The sequence below is a fragment of the Staurois parvus genome, unplaced genomic scaffold, assembly GCF_062004578.1.
Source record: "Staurois parvus isolate SC_StPar_1 unplaced genomic scaffold, SC_StPar_1.0 ptg000552l, whole genome shotgun sequence".
Lineage (NCBI taxonomy): Eukaryota > Metazoa > Chordata > Amphibia > Anura > Ranidae > Staurois > Staurois parvus.
The window spans coordinates 649146-673071 of NW_028318348.1; the positions used below are offsets into that span (position 1 = coordinate 649146).

Genomic DNA, 23926 nt, shown 5'->3' on the forward strand with positions numbered 1-23926 from the left:
CAGGAGAGGGTCAGAGACTGCAGACATGATACAGGAGATGGTCAGAGACTGCAGACAGGATACAGGAGCGGGTCAGAGACTGCAGACATGATACAGGAGAGGGTCAGAGACTGCAGACATGATACAGGAGAGGGTCAGAGACTGCAGACAGGATACAGGAGATGGTCAGAGACTGCAGACATGATACAGGAGATGGTCAGAGACTGCAGACAGGATACAGGAGATGGTCAGAGACTGCGGACATGATACAAGAGACGGTCAGAGACTGCGGACAGGATACAGGAGATGGTCAGAGACTGCAGACAGGATACAGGAGACGGTCAGAGACTGCGGACATGATACAGGAGATGGTCAGAGACTGCGGACAGGATACAGGAGATGGTCAGAGACTGCAGACAGGATACAGGAGATGGTCAGAGACTGCGGACATGATACAGGAGATGGTCAAAGACTGCAGACATGATACAGGAGATGGTCAGAGACTGCAGACATGATACAGCAGATGGTCAGAGACTGCAGACATGATACAGGAGATGGTCAGAGACTGCAGACAGGATACAAGAGAGGGTCAGACACTGCATACAGGATACAGGAGGTGGTCAGAGACTGCATACAGGATACAAGAGATGGTCAGAGACTGCAGACAGGATATAGGTGATGGTCAGAGACTGCGGACATGATACAAGAGAGGGTCAGAGACTGCATACAGGAGGTGGTCAGAGACTGCATACAGGATACAGGAGATGGTCATAGACTGCATACAGGATACAGGAGATGGTCAGAGACTGCAGACATGATACAGGAGATGGTCAGAGACTGCAGACAGGATACAGGAGATGGTCAGAGACTGCAGACATGATACAGGAGATGGTCATAGACTGCAGACATGATACAGGAGATGGTCAGAGACTGCAGACAGGATGCAAGAGATGGTCAGAGACTGCAGACAGGATACAGGAGATGGTCAGAGACTGCGGACAGGATACAAGAGATGGTCAGAGACTGCAGACAGGATACAGGAGATGGTCAGAGACTGCAGACAGGATACAAGAGATGGTCAGAGACTGCAGACAGGATACAGGAGATGGTCAGAGACTGCGGACATGATACAAGAGAGGGTCAGAGACTGCCATATCATGCTTAAACTATATTAAATGGCCAAATAATCATATGGGAAGATTTTTGTTAACATGAATGTGCTGGTGACAGGGTCTCTTCAGCTTTCTTAGTGGTATGGTGCTGCTGTGATGCTCTTCATAAAAATTGCTAACTGCTAATAAACATTTAATTTCTGGGTGAAACTCGGTATCAAATTAATATTACAACATATAGGAATAATAATGATACATTTAATATAGGTCAATAAAAAATAATACATGTAATTAATAAAGAAAAAATAATAATAAAAATTATATCTATTAATAGTGTAACAATATCTCTTTTTATTGAACTGAAATTTTTGTGTTTGCAATCAATGAGTACTATGACTTTCCTTCCATTTACTGTAATTAAAATTTTTATGAGTGTCCACACCATTTGATTTTTTTTTTCGGGGTAATTCCCTCCCCCCAACTCCGAAGGTAAATTACATTAATCCACAGCTTTCAAATGGAATTTGCATTTTTGTGTCTGAATTATGAACCATTTTGCCCTTTCTACTCTTAGAGAGAATCTGCTGTGAACAAACGGAAGAGCATAATTAGTGAATTACAGGGAGTATTGCTGGTGAGTATCGAGAATTGAGTTTAATGTGAATGCGAGGTCAGCTTAATGTTGATCGGCTTAAAAGCAAACCCAACATTTTCTATACATTTAATTCTGACATAATCCCACAAGCAGCTATGTATGTTCTGCATGCTTCTAAATCCCCTGGAAGTCCCAAAAGCCAGGCGCAAAATATGTATATGGCAGCTTCCAGGTTTCATTTTGAAACTTGCACAGCCTTAGCAATTCTTGGGGCAATGGACCACCTTTTCCTGACTGCGAGGGTTGTAGGAAGCACATTTGAAACCCCTGAATAGTTAGGACCCTGAGTGCTCTGAAAGATAAGTACAAGCTCATAACCTGCTTAAAAAGGCTTTAGTATATTAAGAATGTGAATTTAAAGGGAACCTTGCTTTGTACATGTAGGTCAAAACAACAGGTTTACGGGGTAATGGCCCCACCAACTGCCATACTCACCTACTTTTTGATCCCCTGGTGCTCCACTTGGCCACTGAGTGCAAAGAGAGTCAGCCTTTTGCATTGCTGGGACAAGGGGTAAGCAGGAAGGGTGGCTGCCCTGGGCAACGTGGCATCATGTGAGTTGGGGGGGAGCACCACAAGGAGATTGGGGGGGGGGAATTGTGTTGGAAGGGGGAATTTGGAGGCAGCAGGGGGTAAGAATTGGTCTAGGAGGGGAAACTTGGGGAGTGGTGATTTGGGGGGATTTGGGATGAGGGAAGAGGATTTGTGCTGGGAGGGGAAATTGGGGGGGGGTTGTTCTAAAAAAGGTAATTTGGTAGGGGGGAGGGGGTTTGTGCTAGGGTGGGAATTTTTTTTTTTGGGGGGGGGATTTGTGATAGGATAGTGGATTGGGGGAGGGGAATTTGTGCTGGGGAGGGGGATGGAGTGGGGGAAGAGAATTTGTGCTCAGAGGGGAAATCTGAGGGGCAGAGTGACATTTTTTGAGGGGGATGTGTGATGGAGGCATATGGGGAGAGAGGAGATTTGAGCTGTGGGGGATGGGGGGGATTTGTGCTGGGAGGGGATTTCAGCATGGGGGCAGATTTGTACTAGGAAGAGAGGGAATTATTATTTAGAGGGTAAACATGCAGATTATTGCTTGAGTTTTTATGGGGAAAGGGATTTTTGCTGACACATAATGCCCATACATCTTGGGGGATGCAATTTGGCATGTTCGCTCTCGGCACTGGCCTTGTGTAAGGTCAAGGCCTGACCTGGAAACTACACAAGACAGAGGACTCACTATAGATTGATACCACTGGGCGTCTAAATGGCCAATCTTCAAGTACTAGCACTGTCACAGAGGAGGAAGGGGAATGAGTCCCCTGTTCCCCATATCTAAAAGTACTGAGTATTTCTCTTCACCCCTACCCACATGGAAGAAAAATATATTTTAAATATATTTTAAAAATATTCTTCCCAAATATATTGACATATATTTGAGATACTACAATTTTGGCCATATTCAATATGTTTAAAAAAAAAAAAAAAAAAATATATATATATATATATATATATATATATATATATACACACTGGGGAACAGAGGAACAGGTAAGTAAAAGTGACCTTACTCTCCCCTGTAATAAATGAGCAGACAACCCTTGCCGCATGGGCACAGTCAGGGAGAATTTTCAAATTAATTAAAGAAGCTTCAGCACAGTGCTGGGGTGTCCTCTCGCCTGATTTAGACTAATCAGCATTCCTAAGGATCTCATCAGACGGATGGTGATGTCACCAAACTGCAGCATGAAAGAGAGGGGCAAGGTCACAGGTGTATTTACCACAAGGCAAACAAGGCACTTGCCTAGGGCGGTATTTTTCAGGGGGGCAGCACCTCCCCCAGAAGAAGGATGAAAGAAGGGACATGCACATCATGGGAACCAGGTGGGACCCAAGAGAGGCTGTAGGCTGCTTGATGGTCTATGTAGTGCCTGACTCTCATTCCAGGGGAAGTCTGAGGCTGTGAAGATGAGTGTCTTTCTCTCTATCACCGGGAGGGGGGGGGTAATGGAAGTCTCTCCCGGGTGGGGGAGGGGTGGTGTTGGTTGGTGTCCGTGGGGGCAGATGATTTTTGTATTGCCTAGGGCAGCACAGAACCTAAATACATCACTGGGCAAGGTAAGTATACTGAAATGGAACGAAAGCGTTAAAACAACTCACTGTAAGCAGGCAGGCCATTTATTGCAGAAGAGACGTTATCTCTTCTGCAATAAAATAAACGTACCTGCCTGCTCGCTATCCGCCGTACAACGTGCACTGAGCTCCTAATGCGTACCTCAAGGTACATTCTTGGCATGATACCTGTGCACTGGAAAGATGGCCATAGACCTGGCACCTGGAAGAAGCCTGGGAGAAGAGGTCGGAGCTAGCGAGGGATCTCATTGATGTCGAGTTGGAGCGGAGGTAAATATCTGCAGCTTTAGATCCACTTTAGTTGATTTTGTGTTACCTAAAGTTTTTAATTGTTTTCAAATTTTAGTGCAGCATTTTGGGAAAGTGAGGGAAGTCCTTGGGTAATACGAGGGATGACTGAAAAGTTCTCAGCCTGCCCATGAAGCATTTGTCTAATTTTATTTTTGCTACTCATAGTACATATCTTTGCAAGGTTCCATACCAAATTTCTCACATTTTTCTTTGTTTCAGTTATTGAAGACTGAAGCGCAGAAGGTCATTATTGTCTGAAAGATGGAGAAAGTGAGCAAACGTGCTGTTATCCAATGCCTGCTGAAAAAGGGAAGGAGTGACTAGTGTAGAAGAGATGTGTTGGCAAATGCTAAAGCACTAAACCATACTAACCTAACTTTCGAAAACCCCCCTTTTTCCCAAACACTCCCTCCACCAATAAAGGAGACCACACATTGTTGGAGTAAAAAATGGCCTTCAAGGCCTTTTATTAACAATTCCACTTAAATCACAGAAAACATTGCTTAAAACAGAAACATACATAAACCTACAAGATGAGTTGTTGGTCTAGGAAGGCACCAAAAACAATATTGATCTCCCCCTGCGGAACCTTAACCTTAATGTTCCTACTAGGCCTCCAGCCGCAACGCACCGACTCGGAGACAAAGACACACCTTCCGCAGTGTAGACCTCCACCTTCCAGTTAACTGGAATGCACCCGGGCACACCATACCATAGATGGATCCCAACCATACACTTTTTCTTCAAAACAATTTGCTGCCTCCCAAGACCAACAACTGCCCTCAAAACTAAACCAATCAAGCACAAAAAGACCCCCAAAAAAACCATCCCAGGGGAGGGCGGGTGGGAAGTTTCCTCTTTAGCTGCTATACCAGCATTGGATCGTCCAACCCCCAACACTCCCCCACAATCATCAATGATCCCACCCTGTGCTACTATCACCAATCAGGTAACCTTCCTGTTTTAACCCTTCCCCTTTAACTTAACCCTTTCCTGTTTTTTTTCCCCTCTTCACCGTGTCATGTCTGCCCTGCGCTATTCTTCTCTTTCATTTCTTTTCGCTACGGGCACCACTGGACATCCACAAGGACATGATGGAAACATTAGGGGAGGATGCCCCTTCCTATTCCACCATTAAACAGTGGTTGGCAGAATTCAAGAGGGGGAACCCCTCTGTCCAAGATGCCCATCGCAGTGGAAGGCCAGCAACTGCTTGTACAGAGGAAAACATCACAGCAATCCAGGATCTCGTAATGGCAGACAGGCGTGTGACAGAGAAAGTGGGCATATCCCAGGAACGTGTTGGACACATTTTAACAGTAGTGCTGGACATGTACAAAGTGTCAAATCAGTGGGTCCCGAGAATGTTGACTGTTGAAAACAAACGCGACAGACAGCAGGTATTGGATAACAGCACGTTTGCTCGCTTTCGCCATCTTTTAGACCATGATGACCTTCTGCGCTTCAGTCTTCAATAACTGAAACAAAGAAAAATTTGAGAAATTTGGTATGGAACCTTGCAAAGATATGTACTATAAGTAGTAAAAATAAAATTGGGCTAAGTCAAATGCTTCATGGGTAGGCCGATAACTTTTTAGTTGCCCCTCGTAAGTAGACCTTCCTTGCAGTGCAAGGTCTGCTGTAGGATGTATAGTATATAAAAAATTTATTATACAGTACACACAGTATATATAGATAAAAACATAAAAAGTAGGTATAGATGTTATTTGTCACTTTGCCCTGACAGTCCCCTACCCTCCTGATGCTCATCTTTGTTGCAGTTTGCCATTCTGTTCAATTGTCGAAGCACTCAAAGATACCTTATACTTCTAGGTATGGGAAAACCTTCTCCTCTTCTCCCAGGATGCTTTGCTGAGTAGCCAAACACCAGGCTTGAACACTGTCACATGGGGTGGGTAGAAGGTAATAACCGTAACTCTGTGTAAGCTCTGACTGCATCCTGCAAAGAGCTTACACAGGGACTAGCTTCAGTATTCTGACCAGGGGCGGGCTGACCATTTGGAAACTCAGGCACTGCCCGAGGGCTCCGGGTCAGTAGGGGGTCCCATGAGATGCCCCTGGTACCTTTTTCATAGGTTTTTTTGAGTTTGAGTAAGGACACGGGCCCCATGATCCCCTAGTACCCAGGGGCCCCATGAGTTGTCAGTCCGCCCCTGGTTCTGACATAATATTGGAGCATTGAGGGAGCATACCCACATGGAAGAAAAATGTATTTTAAATATATTCTTCCCAAATATATTGACATATATTTGAAATACTACAATTTTGGCCATATTCAATATATTTCAAAATATATTTCAATAAATAAATATATATATATATATATATATATATATATACACACACACACACACACACATACTGTATGTTGAACTGCATTTTTATTACAAAATATATGAAAAAGTATTTTTAAAAATAAATTTTCAAATATACTGTATGTCTTTAAAAATACATTTAATCTACATTTTTGGAATGCATTTACAAATATATGTAAAAATATATGTTAAAATGACTTTTTTATATGTTAAAAAAAATCTGAAGAATATATTTAAAATATGTATATATTTTTTAAAATATTTTTCATATATTTTGTAATATATAAAAAACGCATTTCAACATGCAGTATATATATTGAAATATATTGAATACGGCCAAAATCGTAGTATTTCAAATATATGTCAATATATTTGGGAAGAATATTTTTAAAATATATTTCAAATATATTTTTCTTCCATGTGGGTAAGGAAGGCAAGTATCAGTGGATGGAAAGTGGCCTGTCAAGAGATCCAGCCACTCCATCTTGGATTTTAGTTTTGGATACAGTGGGTAAAGGTTTAAAAGCATTTCAGGCTATTTTTTTGCCATTTGTGCCCCATAGGAAAGATTTCCCTTAAATTTCCTGATCAAGAGACAGAATACGAAATAAGAAGTAATGTTTCTATAATTAAAGGAATTCCTATCATACACTGTTATTACCAAGACAGGTATCGTCATTGGAAGACTTACCCTCACTTTACCCTCCCTAACTTTCAGTTTTGGTGAAAGCATTCACCATGACGAATAGAGGACTCAATCTCCCCAGATGGGACACAGAAAAAGGGTTCCACCATGCCTCACTCTATCCAAATGAACAATCATATATTTGTTTGCCTTGACGTACAATTTAAAGGCCCAAAAGGGGAAGCTTCGCTTCTCTGCCTCCTCCCCCCTCCACTGCCGCATCTGGCACTTTTTTGGGGGGGAGCGAATAGCTGGTTTTGACAGGTACCCGATCCCATTTCCGGCACAGTTCACTGCTGTGAACCAAGTTGGAAGCTCCTCCCGCTGTAGTAGCAATTTTGGCAAACCAGAGAACTCTAGACACGGACTTGATGAAAACAAATGATTTATTAAAAACAGCGCTGTTTTGACTCAACAGGTGGCTTATGCTCTCATCTGCTAAGTGAGTTATAGAAAACTTCTTACAAGCGTATATACCAATGATTACGTCACAAAGCATACATTTCTTCTTTCATTGTCTATTACTTTCAACAGGCTTTCTAAACTCTGCAGAATAACCTTGGACAGCAGCTGCAGATAAGAATCTCAGCTAAGAGCTGGTACAACATAATACTCACAGGAAATAAGGGAGGGGGGAAGATGAGCCAAAAACCTTGCAAGCAGATACTGTTAGAAATGTTACAGTTTAAAGGGGAAATCAACAATATCTGGGTGCTACCACACCGCCCCTTCCCCCTGCAGTCTTCTGGGACACCTCACAGGTCCTAGAAGCTGCTGGACCAATCAGGAGGTGCAGAAAGACTTGTGCTTTCGCAGTGGGCACCCGGCTGTGAAGCCGCAAGTTGTCACAACCCGGTGCCCACATTTGAGATGCCAGCGCCAGGGAGAGAGGAGGCAGAGAAGGGATGGTGCGGGTGAGCACATCGCTGTATCCTGGGACAGATGTGTGTGTTTTTATTAAAAGTCGGCAGCTACAGTTTTTGCTGACTTTTAATAAACACAAAAACGACTGGAACTCCGCTTTAAAGTGGAACTTGAGGCATGGTACCCTTTCCCCCCCCTCTGTCCTCACCCCACAGGAAACGAGCATGGTTATAAATGCAGTAAAAAAAGTGTCTCATTTATAAGATCAATACTTTATTTTTCTGGGTGCAGCGACTCCTTAAACCTTTCTTACAGAATTCAGCAAGGAAGCCGCTACGGAGAGTGAGCCGCCGCAGAATCAGTCGTAAAGCCAAAGACAACGAGCTTAGCTGTTTGCTGCAGAAACGGAGGCAGATTGTGGATCACAATCCATCGACCGACGAGGCCGCAGAGACTTCAAAACAAACACAGGAACAGACCACGGAGGCAAAGAGACGAACCCAGGAGGAAGGTTAGAAAAATAATAACTGAAGTCTGACTTATGTTCAAAGAATAACACAAGATTATTACGCAGAAAGTGTTTAAAAATTAATGTTTTAAATCTTTATTAAATCCTCCAATGGATCAGGTGCTTTGGGTCTGTTCTGACCCTTAGCACCCTTATCCATTAAAGACACATCCTGCTTTTGTCACTGTAGTCACTGCACCCTCTCTAAAGCTGACCATGCACGGGTTGAATTCTGAAAAAATTTTCTTTAGAGAATCTATTCTAAGAATTTTCATTCAAATTTCGCACCATTAGTGGGCCACAGAAACAGCCGATGTTTCTGTGACCATCAAATTTGATTGATTGGGCATGTTGGAAATTTTTTGAAAAACAAATGAATTTCTCATCAATGATGGGAGAATCATGGAAGAAATATAATTGAATAAGAAATGAGCATAAGCTGTGATCTCAGAGTGAGTGTGAAAGAGGACCTAGTTGATGGAGAGTGTGATGAGGCTGAAGTATTATGGGTGGAACTGCACATGGGGGTGCGTACTACAAAGGTAATCATTGGAGTTTGTTACAGGTCTTCCAGTGTTATTAAGGAGGTGGAGACTCAGCTACTCGCACAGATCAAAAGGGCTGCAAGGACTTGGGCAGTGATAATAATGGGGGATTTTAGCTACCCGGAAATTGACTGAAGTAATGGTACTGCAGGAACACTTAAAAGGCAAATATGTATAAACCTTCTACAGGACAATTTTATGGTACACTTCATAGAGGCCCCAACTAGGAATGTTGCTCTGCTGGACCTGGTAATCTCAAACCATGCAGAGCTTATTACGAATGTCTATATAAAAGAACATCTGGGTAACAGTGACCATAACATGATTCTTTTGTTAGCTGAAAACAGCAAGCACATATAGGAAAAATAAAAATGCTCAACTTTAAGAGAGCTAATTTTCTAAGGCTGAGACTGGCATGGAATATTAGCATAGATGAACACAACACAGAAATGGGAGTTCTTCAAAAAGTCTGTATGTGAACACTCTGCAAAATATATTCCCATGGGCAACAAGTTTAAAAGGCTAAAAATCAGACCCACTGTATGTGGCTTACGGGCAAAGTTAAAAAAGCTATAGATAATAAGAAAAGAGCTTTTCTTAAATATAAAAATGAAGGAACGCTATTATCATTTAAACATTACAAAGAATATAACAGAATATGCAAAAAGACAATCAAGGTCACAAAAATTGAAAACGAATAATAGATTGCAAAAGATAGCAGGACAAACCCCCAAAAATTCTTCAAATCTATTAATAGTAAAAAGGTCCAGTCCAAGCATGTAGGCCCTTTACAAAATAATCTAGAGTGGGTGACTGGGGACAAAGAGAAGGCAAATTTATTATTACCTTCTTCAGCTCGCTCTGTGTATACAAAGGAGCATGGGGGAGCTCTTGTCCATAATGGGCATGGTACTGACACAGCTCCAGATGATCCACATTGGCTCACAATTGATATGATCTAGAAATATTTAGACAGAATAAAGCACCTGGACCGGATAGCATACACCCACGGGTCCTTACAGAATTGAGCTCCGTCATTTCAAAGCCATTTTTTAGGGACTCTTTAATGACTCGCATAGTACTGCTGGATGTGGTGCCTATATTTAAAAAGAGGTCAAAATCTTTACCAAGTAATTATAGACCTGTTAGTTTAACTTCTATAGTTGGGAAGATACTGGACAGTTTAATAAAAGACCACATAGATGAGTTCTTGATGGAAAAAAATATTTTAAGCAACAGACAGCATGGATTCATGAAAGACAGAAGTTGTCAAACAAATCTGATTTCTTTTTATGAGGAGGTGAGCAAACCTTGGACTGAGGGGTGGCGGTGGACGTGGTATACTTGGACAGAGGGGTGGCTGTGGACGTGGTATACTTGGACAGAGGGGTGGACGTGGATGTGGTATACTTGGACAGAGGGGTGGCTGTGGACGTGGTATACTTGGACAGAGGGGTGGTAGTGCACATGGTATACTTGGACAGAGGGGTGGCTGTGGATGTAGTATACTTGGACAGACGGGTGGCGGTGGACATGGTATACTTTTACAGAGGAGTGGCGGTGGACGTGGTATACTTGGACAGAGGGGTGGCGGTGGACATGGTATACTTGGACAGAGGAGTGGCGGTGGACGTGGTATACTTGGACAGAGGGGTGGCGGTGGACGTGGTATACTTGGATAGAGGGTTGGCGGTGGACGTGGTATACTTGGATAGAGGGGTGGCGGTGGATATAATATACTTGGATTTTGCAAAAGCGTCTGACACAGTTCCCCACACACAGCTAATGTGTAAGGTAAAGTCTACAGGCTTGGAACAATCTGTATGTAAATGGGTAGAAAACTGGCTAAAAGATCATATTCAGAGAGTAGTGGTTAATGATTCATACTCTGAATGGTCTGGGGTCATCAGTGGTGTACCCCAAGGTTCAGTGTTGTCAGTGGTGTACTCCAAGGTTCAGTGTTGGGACCCTTACTTTTTAATATATTTATAAGCAATATAGGGTCTGGGATTATAAATCCCATTTCAGTCTTTGCAGATGACACCAAGCTGTGCCGTGGAATAACGTCCTTACAGGATGTCTCCAACTAACAAGCCTACCTCAATGCTATGTGTAATTGGGCAACTATGTGGCAAATGAGGTTTAATGTTGATAAATGTAAGGTTCTGCACTTGGGGGCTAAGAATATGCATGTATCATACATACTAGGGGGGGGTACAACTGGGGGAGTCAATAGTGGAGAAGGATCTGGGGGTTCTGGTAGATCACAAGATTAATAATGGCATGCAATGCCAAGCTGCGGCTTCTAAAGCGAGCAAAATTCTCTCTTGTATTAAAAGAGTTATAGACTCCAGAGAGAGATATCATTTCCCCCGATACAAATCATTAGTAACACCTCATCTGGAATATGCAGTTCAGTTTTGGGCACCAATTCACATAAAGAACATTGGGGAACTGGAGAAAGTACAGAAAAGGGCAACCAAACTGATAAGAGGCATGGAGGAGATCAGCTATGAGGAAAGATTAGAGGAACTGAATTTATTCTCTCTTGAGAAGAGAAGATTAAGGGGGGATATGATCTTCATGTATAATACATAAGGGGGGATATGATCTCCATGTATAATACATAAGGGGGGATATGATCACCATGTATAATACATAAGGGGGGATATGATCTCCATGTATAATACATAAGGGGGATATGATCACCATGTATAATACATAAGGGGGGATATGATCTCCATGTATAATACATAAGGGGGGATATGATCTCCATGTATAATACATAAGGGGGGATACGATCTCCATGTATAATACATAAGGGGGATATGATCACCATGTATAATACATAAGGGGGATATGATCACCATGTATAATACATAAGGGGGGATATGATCACCATGTATAATACATAAGGGGGGATATGATCTCCATGTATAATACATAAGGGGGATATGATCACCATGTATAATACATAAGGGGGGATATGATCTCCATGTATAATACATAAGGGGGGAAATGATCTCCATGTATAATACATAAGGGGGGATATGATCTCCATGTATAATACATAAGGGGGATATGATCTCCATGTATAATACATAAGGGGGGATATGATCACCATGTATAATACATAAGGGGGATATGATCTCCATGTATAATACATAAGGGGGATATGATCTCCATGTATAATACATAAGGGGGGATATGATCTCCATGTATAATACATAAGGGGGGATATGATCTCCATGTATAATACATAAGGGGGGATATGATCTCCATGTATAAATACATCAGTGGTTCATATAGTGAACTCGGTGTAGAGTTGTTCACCCTGAGGTCATCACAGAGGACAAGGGGGCACTCTTTACTTCTGGAGGACAAGAAATTTAATCTCCAAACACAGAAAGGGTTCTTCACAGTAAGAGCTGTGAAAACGTGGAATAGACTCCCTCAAGAGTTGGTTGTGGCCAGCTCAGTGGATTGCTTTATAAAAGTCCTGGATTCTTTCTTGGATACACAGAATATAACTGGATATAACATTTATAGGTAAAGTTGATCCAGGGAATATCCGATTGCCTCTCGGGGGATCAGGAAGGAATGTTTTCCCCATGCAGGAGCAAATTGGATCGTGCTTTGCTGGATTTTTTTGCCTTCCTCTGGAACAACTGTGGGTATAGGATTATAACTTTTTTTTTTTTACCACGTGTTAAGCGTGCAGCAACAGGTTTATAATGTAGACAACCCCAATGACCAAGGGTTCATTGCAGAAGACAAACATTATTATAAATCTGTGCATCTTCAAGCTGATTGTATGTCACATTGGTAGTGCTGTGAGGTTATGTTGTAGAGGATTTAGCACATCGTTCACAGTTACATTGATGATGTTGTGGAATACAGTCAAGTCTTATAGTGGGAAAACAGGGAAGTTTATTGACACGCATGGGAAACTCTAGTTTATTAGAGCGCACACTACATGTTTTGTAGCAGTGGTATTTACAATGTAGCAAAAAGTATGTCAACAGCTCACCAAGGATCTCCCAAGCGAGTCCAAATGTATTATATTATACACGTGCGCTAGGATGGAGGCACATATGCACAAGAGAGCGGCTGTAATCAAAGTGCTCTTGCACTCTACAAATCCAAACTAAATCTTTACAGCGCTGTGTGCTACAAATGAAGTGTAATGAATCACTATGTGGCCCTATACAACATAAATAAACAATAAAAAAAAAAAAGTTCTTTGAATACCCAATTCAAACAAGTGGTGGACAGTGCCACACATAAATAACAAGACCTTTAGCCCTCACGCACACGGGACGTTTTTACAGCTGCTGTTTTTGGCTTTTGACTTTTTTTCTATAGCCAGTAAACCCCCCAGCATGTTATCCTGTGTGTCCATCCCCGGCATGTTATCCTGTGTGTCCACCCCCAGCATGTTCTCCTATGTGTCCATCCCCGGCATGTTATCCTATGTGTCCATCCCCGGCATGTTATCCTATGTGTCCATCCCCGGCATGTTATCCTGTGTGTCCATCCCCAGCATGTTCTCCTATGTGTCCATCTCCGGCATGTTATCCTATGTGTCCATCCCCGGCATGTTATCCTAGGTGTCCATCCCCAGCATGTTCTCCTATGTGTCCATCCCCGGCATGTTATCCTGTGTGTCCATCCCCAGCATGTTCTCCTATGTGTCCATCCCCGGCATGTTATCCTATGTGTCCATCCCCAGCATGTTCTCCTATGTGTCCATCCCCGGCATGTTATCCTGTGTGTCCATCCCCAGCATGTTCTCCTATGTGTCCATCCCCGGCATGTTATCCTATGTGTCCATCCCCGGCATGTTATCCTATGTGTCCATCCCCGGCATGTTCTCCTATGTGTCCATCCCCGGCATGTTATCCTATGTGTCCATCCCCGGCATGTTCTCCTATGTGTCCATCCCCGGCATGTTATCCTATGTGTCCATCCCCGGCATGTTCTCCTATGTGTCCATCCCCGGCATGTTATCCTATGTGTCCATCCCCGGCATGTTCTCCTATGTGTCCATCCCCGGCATGTTATCCTATGTGTCCATCCCCGGCATGTTATCCTATGTGTCCATCCCCGGCATGTTCTCCTATGTGTCCATCCCCGGCATGTTATCCTATGTGTCCATCCCCGGCATGTTATCCTATGTGTCCATCCCCGGCATGTTATCCTATGTGTCCATCCCCGGCATGTTCTCCTATGTGTCCATCCCCAGCATGTTTTCCTATGTGTCCATCCCCGTAATGTTCTCCTATGTGTCCATCCCCAGCATGTTCTCCTATGTGTCCATCCCCAGCATGTTCTCCTATGTGTCCATCCCCGGCATGTTCTCCTATGTGTCCATCCCCAGCATGTTATCCTACGTGTCCATCCCCAGCATGTTCTCCTACGTGTCCATCCCCAGCATGTTATCCTACGTGTCCATCCCCAGCATGTTATCCAACGTGTCCATCCCCAGCATGTTCTCCTACGTGTCCATCCCCAGCATGTTATCCTATGTGTCCAACACAACCAGCATGTTATCCTATGTCTCCATTCCCGGCATGTTCTCCTATGTGTCCATCCCCGGCATGTTCTCCTATGTGTCCATCCCCAGCATGTTCTACTATGTGTCCATCCCCAGCATGTTATCCTATGTGTCCATCCCCAGCATGTTATCCTATGTGTCCATCCCCAGCATGTTATCCTATGTGTCCATCCCCAGCATGTTCTCCTATGTGTCCATCCCCAGCATGTTCTCCTATGTGTCCATCCTCAGCATGTTATCCTATGTGTCCATCCCCAGCATGTTATCCTAGGTGTCCATCCCCGGCATGTTCTCCTATGTGTCCATCCCCGGCATGTTCTCTTATGTGTCCATCCCCGGCATGTTCTCCTATGTGTCCATCCCCGGCATGTTCTCCTATGTGTCCATCCCCAGCATGTTCTCCTATGTGTCCATCCCCAGCATGTTATCCTGTGTGTCCATCCCCAGCATGTTCTCCTATGTGTCCATCCCCAGCATGTTCTCCTATGTGTCTATCCCCAGCATGTTATCCTATGTGTCTATCCCCAGCATGTTATCCTATGTGTCCATCCGCAGCATGTTATCCTAGGTGTCCATCCCCAGCATGTTATCCTAGGTGTCCATCCCCAGCATGTTATCCTAGGTGTCCATCCCCGGCATGTTCTCCTATGTGTCCATCCCCAGCATGTTATCCTAGGTGTCCATCCCCAGCATGTTATCCTAGGTGTCCATCCCCAGCATGTTCTCCTTTGTGTCCATCCCTGGCATGTTCTCCTTTGTGTCCATCCCCGGCATGTTCTCCTATGTGTCCATCCCCGGCATGTTCTCCTATGTGTCCATCCCCGGCATGTTCTCCTATGTGTCCACCCCCAGCATGTTATCCTAGGTGTCCATCCCCAGCATGTTCTCCTATGTGTCCATCCCCGGCATGTTCTTCTATGTGTCCATCCCCAGCATGTTATCCTAGGTGTCCATGCACACATAGACTGGAATCAACGTTTTTTGGCTTGGATGTTTTTAGGCTGGAAAAAAAACCCAGAACTAGTGGGTTTCTAGAGGAGTTTTTTAGCTGTAAAAATGCTCTAACACTGAGAAACGAGGCAAAACGTGGTAAAATGCCGCAAACCAGCGTTTTTGGACTTTGTTTTACTTTTTTTGGTAAAAAAAAACTCAAAAAAATGCTAAACGCTAATGCAAAAACGCTAAAAAAAACCTTGAACAACTCACGTTTTTAACGTGACTTTACACAATGATATCAAACGTCCAGTGTGCATGAGAGCATAGTGGGTGGTCATATTTATCTGATGAGTTCTTTGTGTTGGTGGTGGAGGAGCACTGGAAAGTTTCACAAGAACACAAAGTGATGTTTGTTGAAGATTGCACAGAAGCACGTTGAATTTTTGTGAATAGCTTTCACGCACTTTCTTATAAGAGCCACGCAGAGGCACAGAATATATAATTTGGTGGACTTTTCTTCTTTTTATTTTATTTAGATATTGTTTATGTATTTTGTATAGGGCCACATAATGATTCATTACACTTCATTTGTAGCACACAGCGCTGTAAAGATTTAGTTTGGAAAGCGGGTCCAAAGCTTTATTTGGTGATCAGATCATAGCTACAGAAGCAACGATTCAAATCCATGCAGGACCCCTTAATCACTTCCAGACCAGACACTTTTACCCCCTTCCTGACCAGGGCAATTTTCAGCTTTCAGCGCTATCACAATTTGAATGACAATTGCGCGGTCATGCAACACTGTACCCAAATGAATTTTTACCATTTTTTTGACACAAATAAAGCTTTATTTTGGTGGTATTTATTCACCGCTGGGATTTTTATTTTTTTTGCTATGTAAATGAAAAAGTCCAAACATTTTGAAAAAAAGTGTTTTTTTTATAACATTTTGCAAATAAATAATATTTCATCATAAATCTTTGCCAAAATTTATTCCGTTATCTTTTTAGTAAAAAAAAAATCCAAATTAGTTTATAACCAAAAATTATAATTTTTAAACATTTTTTTTTACATTTTTATTTTATTTTTTTATATTATTATTATTATTTTTTTTTTTTACATACTGTCACCCTAGCAGTACAGTGTCACCATGGTGACACTGTACTACTTGTGGGGGGTGATGAGGATTTTTTTTTTTTTACACTGATTGCTTTTACACCCATATAGGATGTAAAAGCAATCATTTCTCTTTCTCTCTGTCTGCATTCTTGCACTCATTGAGAAGTACTGAGTGAGCTGTGATTGGTCACAGCTTGTCACATGGTACAATGCTGTTGTGAATAGCCTTGTACCATGTGACCTCTGTGATCATTCACAGATTTCACACGTAGTAAGCAATGATGTCACAAGTGACATCTTGCTTACTGCTTTGCATGTGATCACTGATTGGCCAATCAGTGATCACATGATCAAGACCTCGTACAGAGGTCCCGTCCGATGATTGGTGTTTCACTGTGTCCGGAGGACACAGCGGGCACCGGATCGCGGTGCTGCGCGCTCCCAGGGAGCGCGCACAAGCAGGGTGTGGGGAGGCCATTTATAAACGGCCACCCGACCCTGCACTGCCACCGTCCGGCCGTTTATATGCAACGGCCGGTCGGGAAGTGGTTAATCCAGCATGTCACATGCCCGATGAAGGGGTCCTGCGTGGCTCTAAAATTGCTTCTGTAACTATGATGTTGATCACTGAATAAAGCTTTGGACCCGCTTTGGAGATCCTTGGTGTGCTGGTGATATACGTTTTGCTTTGAATGTCTTTGATTCCCAGCCGGTGGTCGCTGCAACACCCACTTACACTCACAGCCATTTTTTAGGAACGCTTGCTTTGGTAATATTGTGTTGGAATTTACAATGTAGCAAATACATAATTGGTCAACAGTATTGGCAGACGTTAGGAAAGCTTAATCACATAACTGTGGTGAACAGATTGCCAATGATGAAAGGTCACCCTATATATAAAGAACGAGTCAGGTAGTGGAAAACCTTGGACATATGCTACCAGGTGGTCATGGCCAAAGTATTCACATATTCCCCAAGAGGTCTTCGAGACTTCTTGACACAGGAGCAGACCATACTTCACTTACTGGGAATAGTCAGTTGCTAGTTAGAGTTTATCTATACATCTTTATTTGATGGGTTCAATTCTTGGTCAGTAACTGAATGCCTCTTGTTTTGAGGCTCCTGGAGTTTTCCAAAAGCTATTTAAAGCTACATACACACATCACTAAATGCCTGATTATCTGTCTCTGGCACTACTTTAATTTTAAAGATCAAAAATTGAAAATCTGTCAATTTCCCATACATGCAAAGAGTGTGGATATGGGAATCTTCACTGTCAGATTTTATATTGAGTACCTGCTGCAACCGTTCCTGCCTGGATACAGCGGTGCTGCTGATTGTAGCTATTGAGGAAAGTATTTAGGATAAATTTTTTGTCCCTGGAGCAGGGGTGGACTGACAACTCATGGGGCCCCCGGGCAACAGGGGATCATGGGGCCACTGTGTCCTCGCCCACACTCAAACCACACCCAAAAAAGCCTATGAAAAGGTACCAGGGGCATCTCATGGGGCCCCCTACTGCCCTGGGCCCTCGGGCAGTGCCCGAGTTCCTAAATGGTCAGTCCGCCCCTGCCCTGGAATTCAGCTTTAAATATGCCATTGAATGTGTTTTATCATATCTGTTCAAAATAAAAGCAAAAAATACCCGTTGATCCTGACAGAAAATCAGAGTTGTCCCCTGTCCTGTTCACTCTGCGTGTGTTATCTCAAGGAATCTAATCAGTCCTCCCAGTTCTTCACTTAGACAACAGAACATCTCCCCTTATGTACTTCTTCTCCAAAGTGCAGCCTGGGGCCTGATTTGGCCATTTTCTTGCCTCTATCTGGCCATTGGGGCACTGTTCCTTCCGATGATACAAGGCACTGTTTGGTAACACCAATGTTGAGGCACCCTTCCTTCCACTGTGTCAGGAATGGATTCACCACTGGTGGTGGGACTCACCTGCCGTGTGGGCTGCAGTACCAGGGCTGGCCAGCGGGTGCTCTCAGCAACCAGAAGCTCACTCCTGCAATCAGCCATCACCTGAGGCTGATTGCAGGAGGCGTATTTTAGGAATGGCCAGACCTGCAGTCAGGGCCTTGGTGTATTGTTTCCCATGAGCCCCTGTACTTGGTATCCTGTGTTCCTGCCTATCTGCCTAGTTGCTGACCCTGCTTTGATCCTGACCTCTGCTGATCATCTCCTGTTTAACCCCTGGCTTGCCTGACCATCCTTCTGCCTGATCCTTTGTACCGCGCTGCCCATGAGTTACTGAACCCGGCTTGTGACCCGGACTATTCTCTGCCTGCTCCTCCGGTACCTCGCTGCAAGCACGTTGCTGACCTGGCCTGCCTGACTACGCCTGACGCTACCCAGACGATCCATCCATCCATCCCGCATGGATCTGTCCCTGTTACCAGGTCTGCCAGCCTCTTCACATCAGGCTCCTTTCCCCGCACACCTCTGACGACGCTCTTTACCATTGCCGGACATACTCAGGGGTCGCAACCTGGTCTCAGTCTGCTCCAAGTCCATCCCCACCATCAGGGGCCCTGGTGAATAAGCAGATTGGGACTTAGACCCCGCGCCCTGTACAGTACCTAACGGCCTGCCTGACCATTCCACCTCTCTAGCTCTGACTACGCCTGTGTTCCCACACATTTCTGGTCATACCCAGATCCCTAACACACTGACATCAATGATGGGGCACTATTCCTTCCACTGACAGAAACGATGGGGCGCTATCCTTCCCACACCAACTATAGGGCATCCACTAATACCAATGATGGTACGCTGTTTCTCCTCTTACTGGTCCTATGTAATCTTTTTACACCCACTGACCACCAAACCTGAGACATTTTCTACTCTCACTGGCCACAGACAGGCCTCCCTCCAGTTTGAAGGAATTCAAACAGGACCTTTTGCTTAGAAAGTTTGGAGACCTATGTTATAGAGATGAGAAGTTTCCAGCCATTTCCAGACATGTAACCATTGCCAAGGAGTTGGCCCTGTAGATTTTGCTAAAGGCTGTTTGGGGACTGATCTGTGGGACCAATCAGAGGCTCTGTCTGAAGCTCCTCCAGGTTTTTCCATTTCCATTTATGTGCTTCTCTAGCTCTTGCTGCTTAGGTTACCATTCAGGAAGTGGTTTCCATGATGTAAAGCAGATAATAAATTAATTAAATGTAACAGTTGTATATGTGATGTTCCTCCAGCAGATTGCTGCCTAGGCTTTGTCTTAGAGGACTGTACGCTCTCACAGAAATCTGGGGCTCGTAAATCTAAAATGCTTAGTTGTCATATTGTTATCTGGACTGTTTCCTCTTTCTTTCAGATGGATCACAGGCCCCCGATGTGGCTTCCCCATTGCAGAACAATCCAGTTTTAATGAAGGTGAGGCAGAAAACATCACCAGTAGAGAGCCGGCGAAGCAGCCAAGTACAATGGCAATAGGAAAATAACTTCACCAAAGCCCAATGTCGCCAACCAAATTGTACAAACCGTGCTTGCTGTAGAGTCAAATGAAATTGATAGTGTTTTGTGTGTCCTTGTTCACTTCCTCCTGTTACTAATCCATAATTTAATAGAAGAGAGAAACAAAAATAAGCTAAGTGTTATTGTCAACATTTGTGAATACCTGACCGTCATACCTATAGGAGCTTGCTAGACATCCCATTACAATACCATGGGCATTAATATGGTGTCCATCCCTCTTTGTGCTTACGACAGTCTCCACTCTCCTGGGAAGGCTTTCTGCAAGATTTTAGAGGGAGTGTGTATGTAGGAATTTGTTCTTATTTAGCTAAAGTAGCATTTGTGAGGTCAGGTTCTGATGTTCGATGAGAAGATCTGGCTCACACTTGGTGTTCCATTTTAAACCAAATGGTGTTAGTAGGGTTAAGGTGAGGGCTCTGTGCAAGCCACTTGTGTTCCTTTACACCAAACTCATTAAACCAAGTCCTTATGGAGCTGGCTTTGTGCAAAGGAGCAGTCATGCTTGAGCTTTTTTGGCCATATCATATGTGTATGATACGATAAATGTAAGGTTATCATTTAGGCCTGTCCCTGGAAAACAAATGTTCCTGACAGTGTCCCAGGAGGCAGTGAATGCAGGTCAATAAAATAGGGAAAGCCACTGCTCCAATGCTTTCTCTCTGCACCTCCACTGGGAACCTGAGGATAGAACATGCCACACACCAACCTCAACTCCTCAGTTTGGAGCTCTCGTAATATGGTGGATGGGGCTTTATGCTCAGCGCCATTGCTGGGGTGACATGTCACATGATGTAGAAGCAGTTTCTGAGCCCAGAGGCGTAATGTTGGATGGATGAAAATGGCGGCTCGGTGCTGGATTCTTTGCTTACTGTGGGGTCCTGGCTTGCCAATCACCAGCCACCACAATCAACTGGGCCCAAGAAAGCTTGGAGGAGGAGCAACACTAATACCATGTGACACACTGACATGTACTGACACACTGGATCCGAATAAACTATTGTTTTTAATGAATTAATTAATAATATAGTGCAGCACTAAATAAACCAACCTCATATCATACCTTATTTTTGAGTGGAATATATATATATTTTTGATATATATATATATATATATATATATATATATATATATTTGAAATCTTGCATCTGAATTAGTTTGGTCACATTTTTGCACTGGTCACTTGAAGTGTGGTTTATTTATATATTTGTTTGAGGGGTTGATTTATATATTATATCACACATATTGACTGATTTATAAGGCACAGGTTCTGAAAATCCATCAGGACCTCAGGTCACACAGGATTTGAACACTTATATTGGAGCACATTGTAGCACTGTATTTATATAGTATTTTGCATCACTTTTTCAGTTTTATATGTTGATTATTTATATGATATGAGGTTGGTTTATTTAGCGCTGCACTATATTATTAATTAATACGTTTATTTCACTGATTGATGTTCAGTTTTGAGTGTGAGCTGCTTTATATTATATATTTTAGGTATACTCCATATAAGCGCAGGATTTTATATATTTTTATTGTTTTTAATGGCTGTTTTTTGGTCTATATGCGATGCTCACATTACAAAACAGAGCAAACAATCTAGTGTGCCTTAGTTGAAGAGGATTTTCTACATGTGCATCAAAAGATAGAAAATCGCAACTCACAGTTTCTGATCCCTATAAATTATATACACTATATTACCAAAAGTATTGGGACACCCTTCCAAATCATTGGATTTAGGTGTTCCAATCACCGCCATGGCCACAGGTGTATATAATCAAGCACCTAGGCATGCAGATGAATAACAAAGTGTAGCACAACAAACTAATATCTCATATAAAAATCAATAAAAAACAATAATTAAAGTCCCATGAAAAAGTCTGTTATAACAGCACTGTGCAATGTGTATAAAATACATCTTCTCTCTTCTTCAGTGCCAACCGTCCCACCACCATTACGTGAAAAACCTGCTCACCTCACTTTATGACCTCATCAATAACAGTATGCTATTACTGATAAAACAGAACTTGGTGTAAACTGTTTTATCAGTGATAGTTGGCATACTACGTTATTAAGTCATATTTTGAATGAATTGTCCTTTTATTATTAACATGCTTTTTACAATGTAATATATTGTCTGGTCATATGATAATACGGCATTCTGAAGAGTGAGTGTCGGTCATCAGAATAATATATATTTTTTATATAATATTTATATATCTCCTAGATTGTAAGCTGGAAAGAGCAGGGCCCTTGAACCCCTCGTGTTTTGTTTTGTTACTGTATTGTCTCATGTACTGTCCCCCACTATAATGTACAGCGCTGAGCAAACCTTTTAGCGCTATATAAATACTGTATAATAATAATAATATTTTTTTTTTTTTCATTTTTAATTTTTTAGTGTGTTCCCAGCTTTTAGGGATCAGGTTTTCCCCACTTCTGGGTTCGGAGGTGATCTTAGATGGCCGATGACATCACTTCTGGGTTCGGAGGTTATACAAGATGGCTGATGACATCACTTCCGGGTTTGGGGGTGATCCAAGTTGGCTGATGACATCACTTTCAGTAGCCAGGAGGTGATGTCACTTCTGGGGGTAGGAAGAAAGGATTCATGGTTTATTTAAGGGCTCCACATATGCTGGCTCCCTGCCTACTGAGGCAGCCCAAATCTGGAGCTTAATGCGTATAGGTGGAAGGAGCTGAGCCCTAGACATTTTTAATTGATGTCATCCTGGAGAGCGAGGTGGTGAGCCATGTAACGAAATATACATTATATAGTTACATAGTTAGTCTGGCTGAAAAAAAGACAAAAGGCCATCTAGTTCAACCAAAAAAAAGTTACAATCCTATACCCACAGTTGATCCAGCGGAAGGAAAAAAACCCAGCAAAGCATGATTCAACTTGCTCCTGCAGGGAAAAAAATTCCTTCCTGATCCCCCCGAGAGGCAATTGGATATTCCCTGGATCAACTTTACCTATAAATGTTAATAACCAGTTATATTCTGTGTATCTAGGAAAGAATCCAGGACTTGTTTCTTACATCTTGTAAGTGTTTTTTAATCTGGGCGCTAATAAATTGTTTTATAAACAGAGAGCACTATGGTTCCACTTTTCTGTTTTCCATAATACATATTATATGAGAACGTCAGCTGGAGAAGTGTATACTGTGGCGGTGCCGGGAGAGGAGCTGGAGGAAGACCACAGAAAGTGTACACAAAGTGTGTCCATAGGTTTAGCGCATAATGACCTATTGATGAGGTCATAAAGTGAGGTGAGCAGGTTTTTCACCTAATGGTGGTAGCACGGTTGGCACTGAAGAAGAGAGAAGATTAATTTTATACACATTGCACAGTGCTGTTATAAGAGACTTTTTCATGGGACTTTAATTATTGATTTTTATATGAGATATTAGTTTGATGCGCTACACTTTATTGTTCATTTTGGTACAGGTGTTGTGAAGTCACTAACAGTGTTATAGCAGCAACTATTTAGAGCACTATCATATCATTTTAGGGTGTGTTGCGCTGATTGAATAGGGTTTTAGGCATGCAGACTGCTTCTACAAACATCTGTGAGAGAATGGGTTGTTCTCAGGAGCTCAGTGACTCCAAGCGTGGTCTCGTGATAGGTTGTCACCTGTGCAATAAGTCCATCCTTGACATTTCCTGGCTACTAAATATTCCACGCTCAGCTGTTAGTGGGATTATAACAAAGTGGAAGCAACTGGGAACAACAGCAACTCAGC

At 42.9% G+C, this 23926-nt stretch overlaps 1 protein-coding gene across 1 annotated transcript in view; it reads left to right on the plus strand.

The window, feature by feature from the left end:
* The window catches only part of LOC149450999 (uncharacterized), an 85402-nt gene extending 64166 nt beyond the window's left edge, over positions 1-21236 (plus strand). The window contains exons 13-15 of the mRNA XM_089691148.1: positions 1666-1725; positions 8353-8548; positions 20017-21236. Coding sequence (XP_089547274.1) covers positions 1666-1725; positions 8353-8548; positions 20017-20135 — 375 coding nt within the window. The 3' untranslated portion in view covers positions 20136-21236. The remainder of the gene's footprint in view (positions 1-1665; positions 1726-8352; positions 8549-20016) is intronic.
* Positions 21237-23926: the final 2690 nt, after the last annotated feature.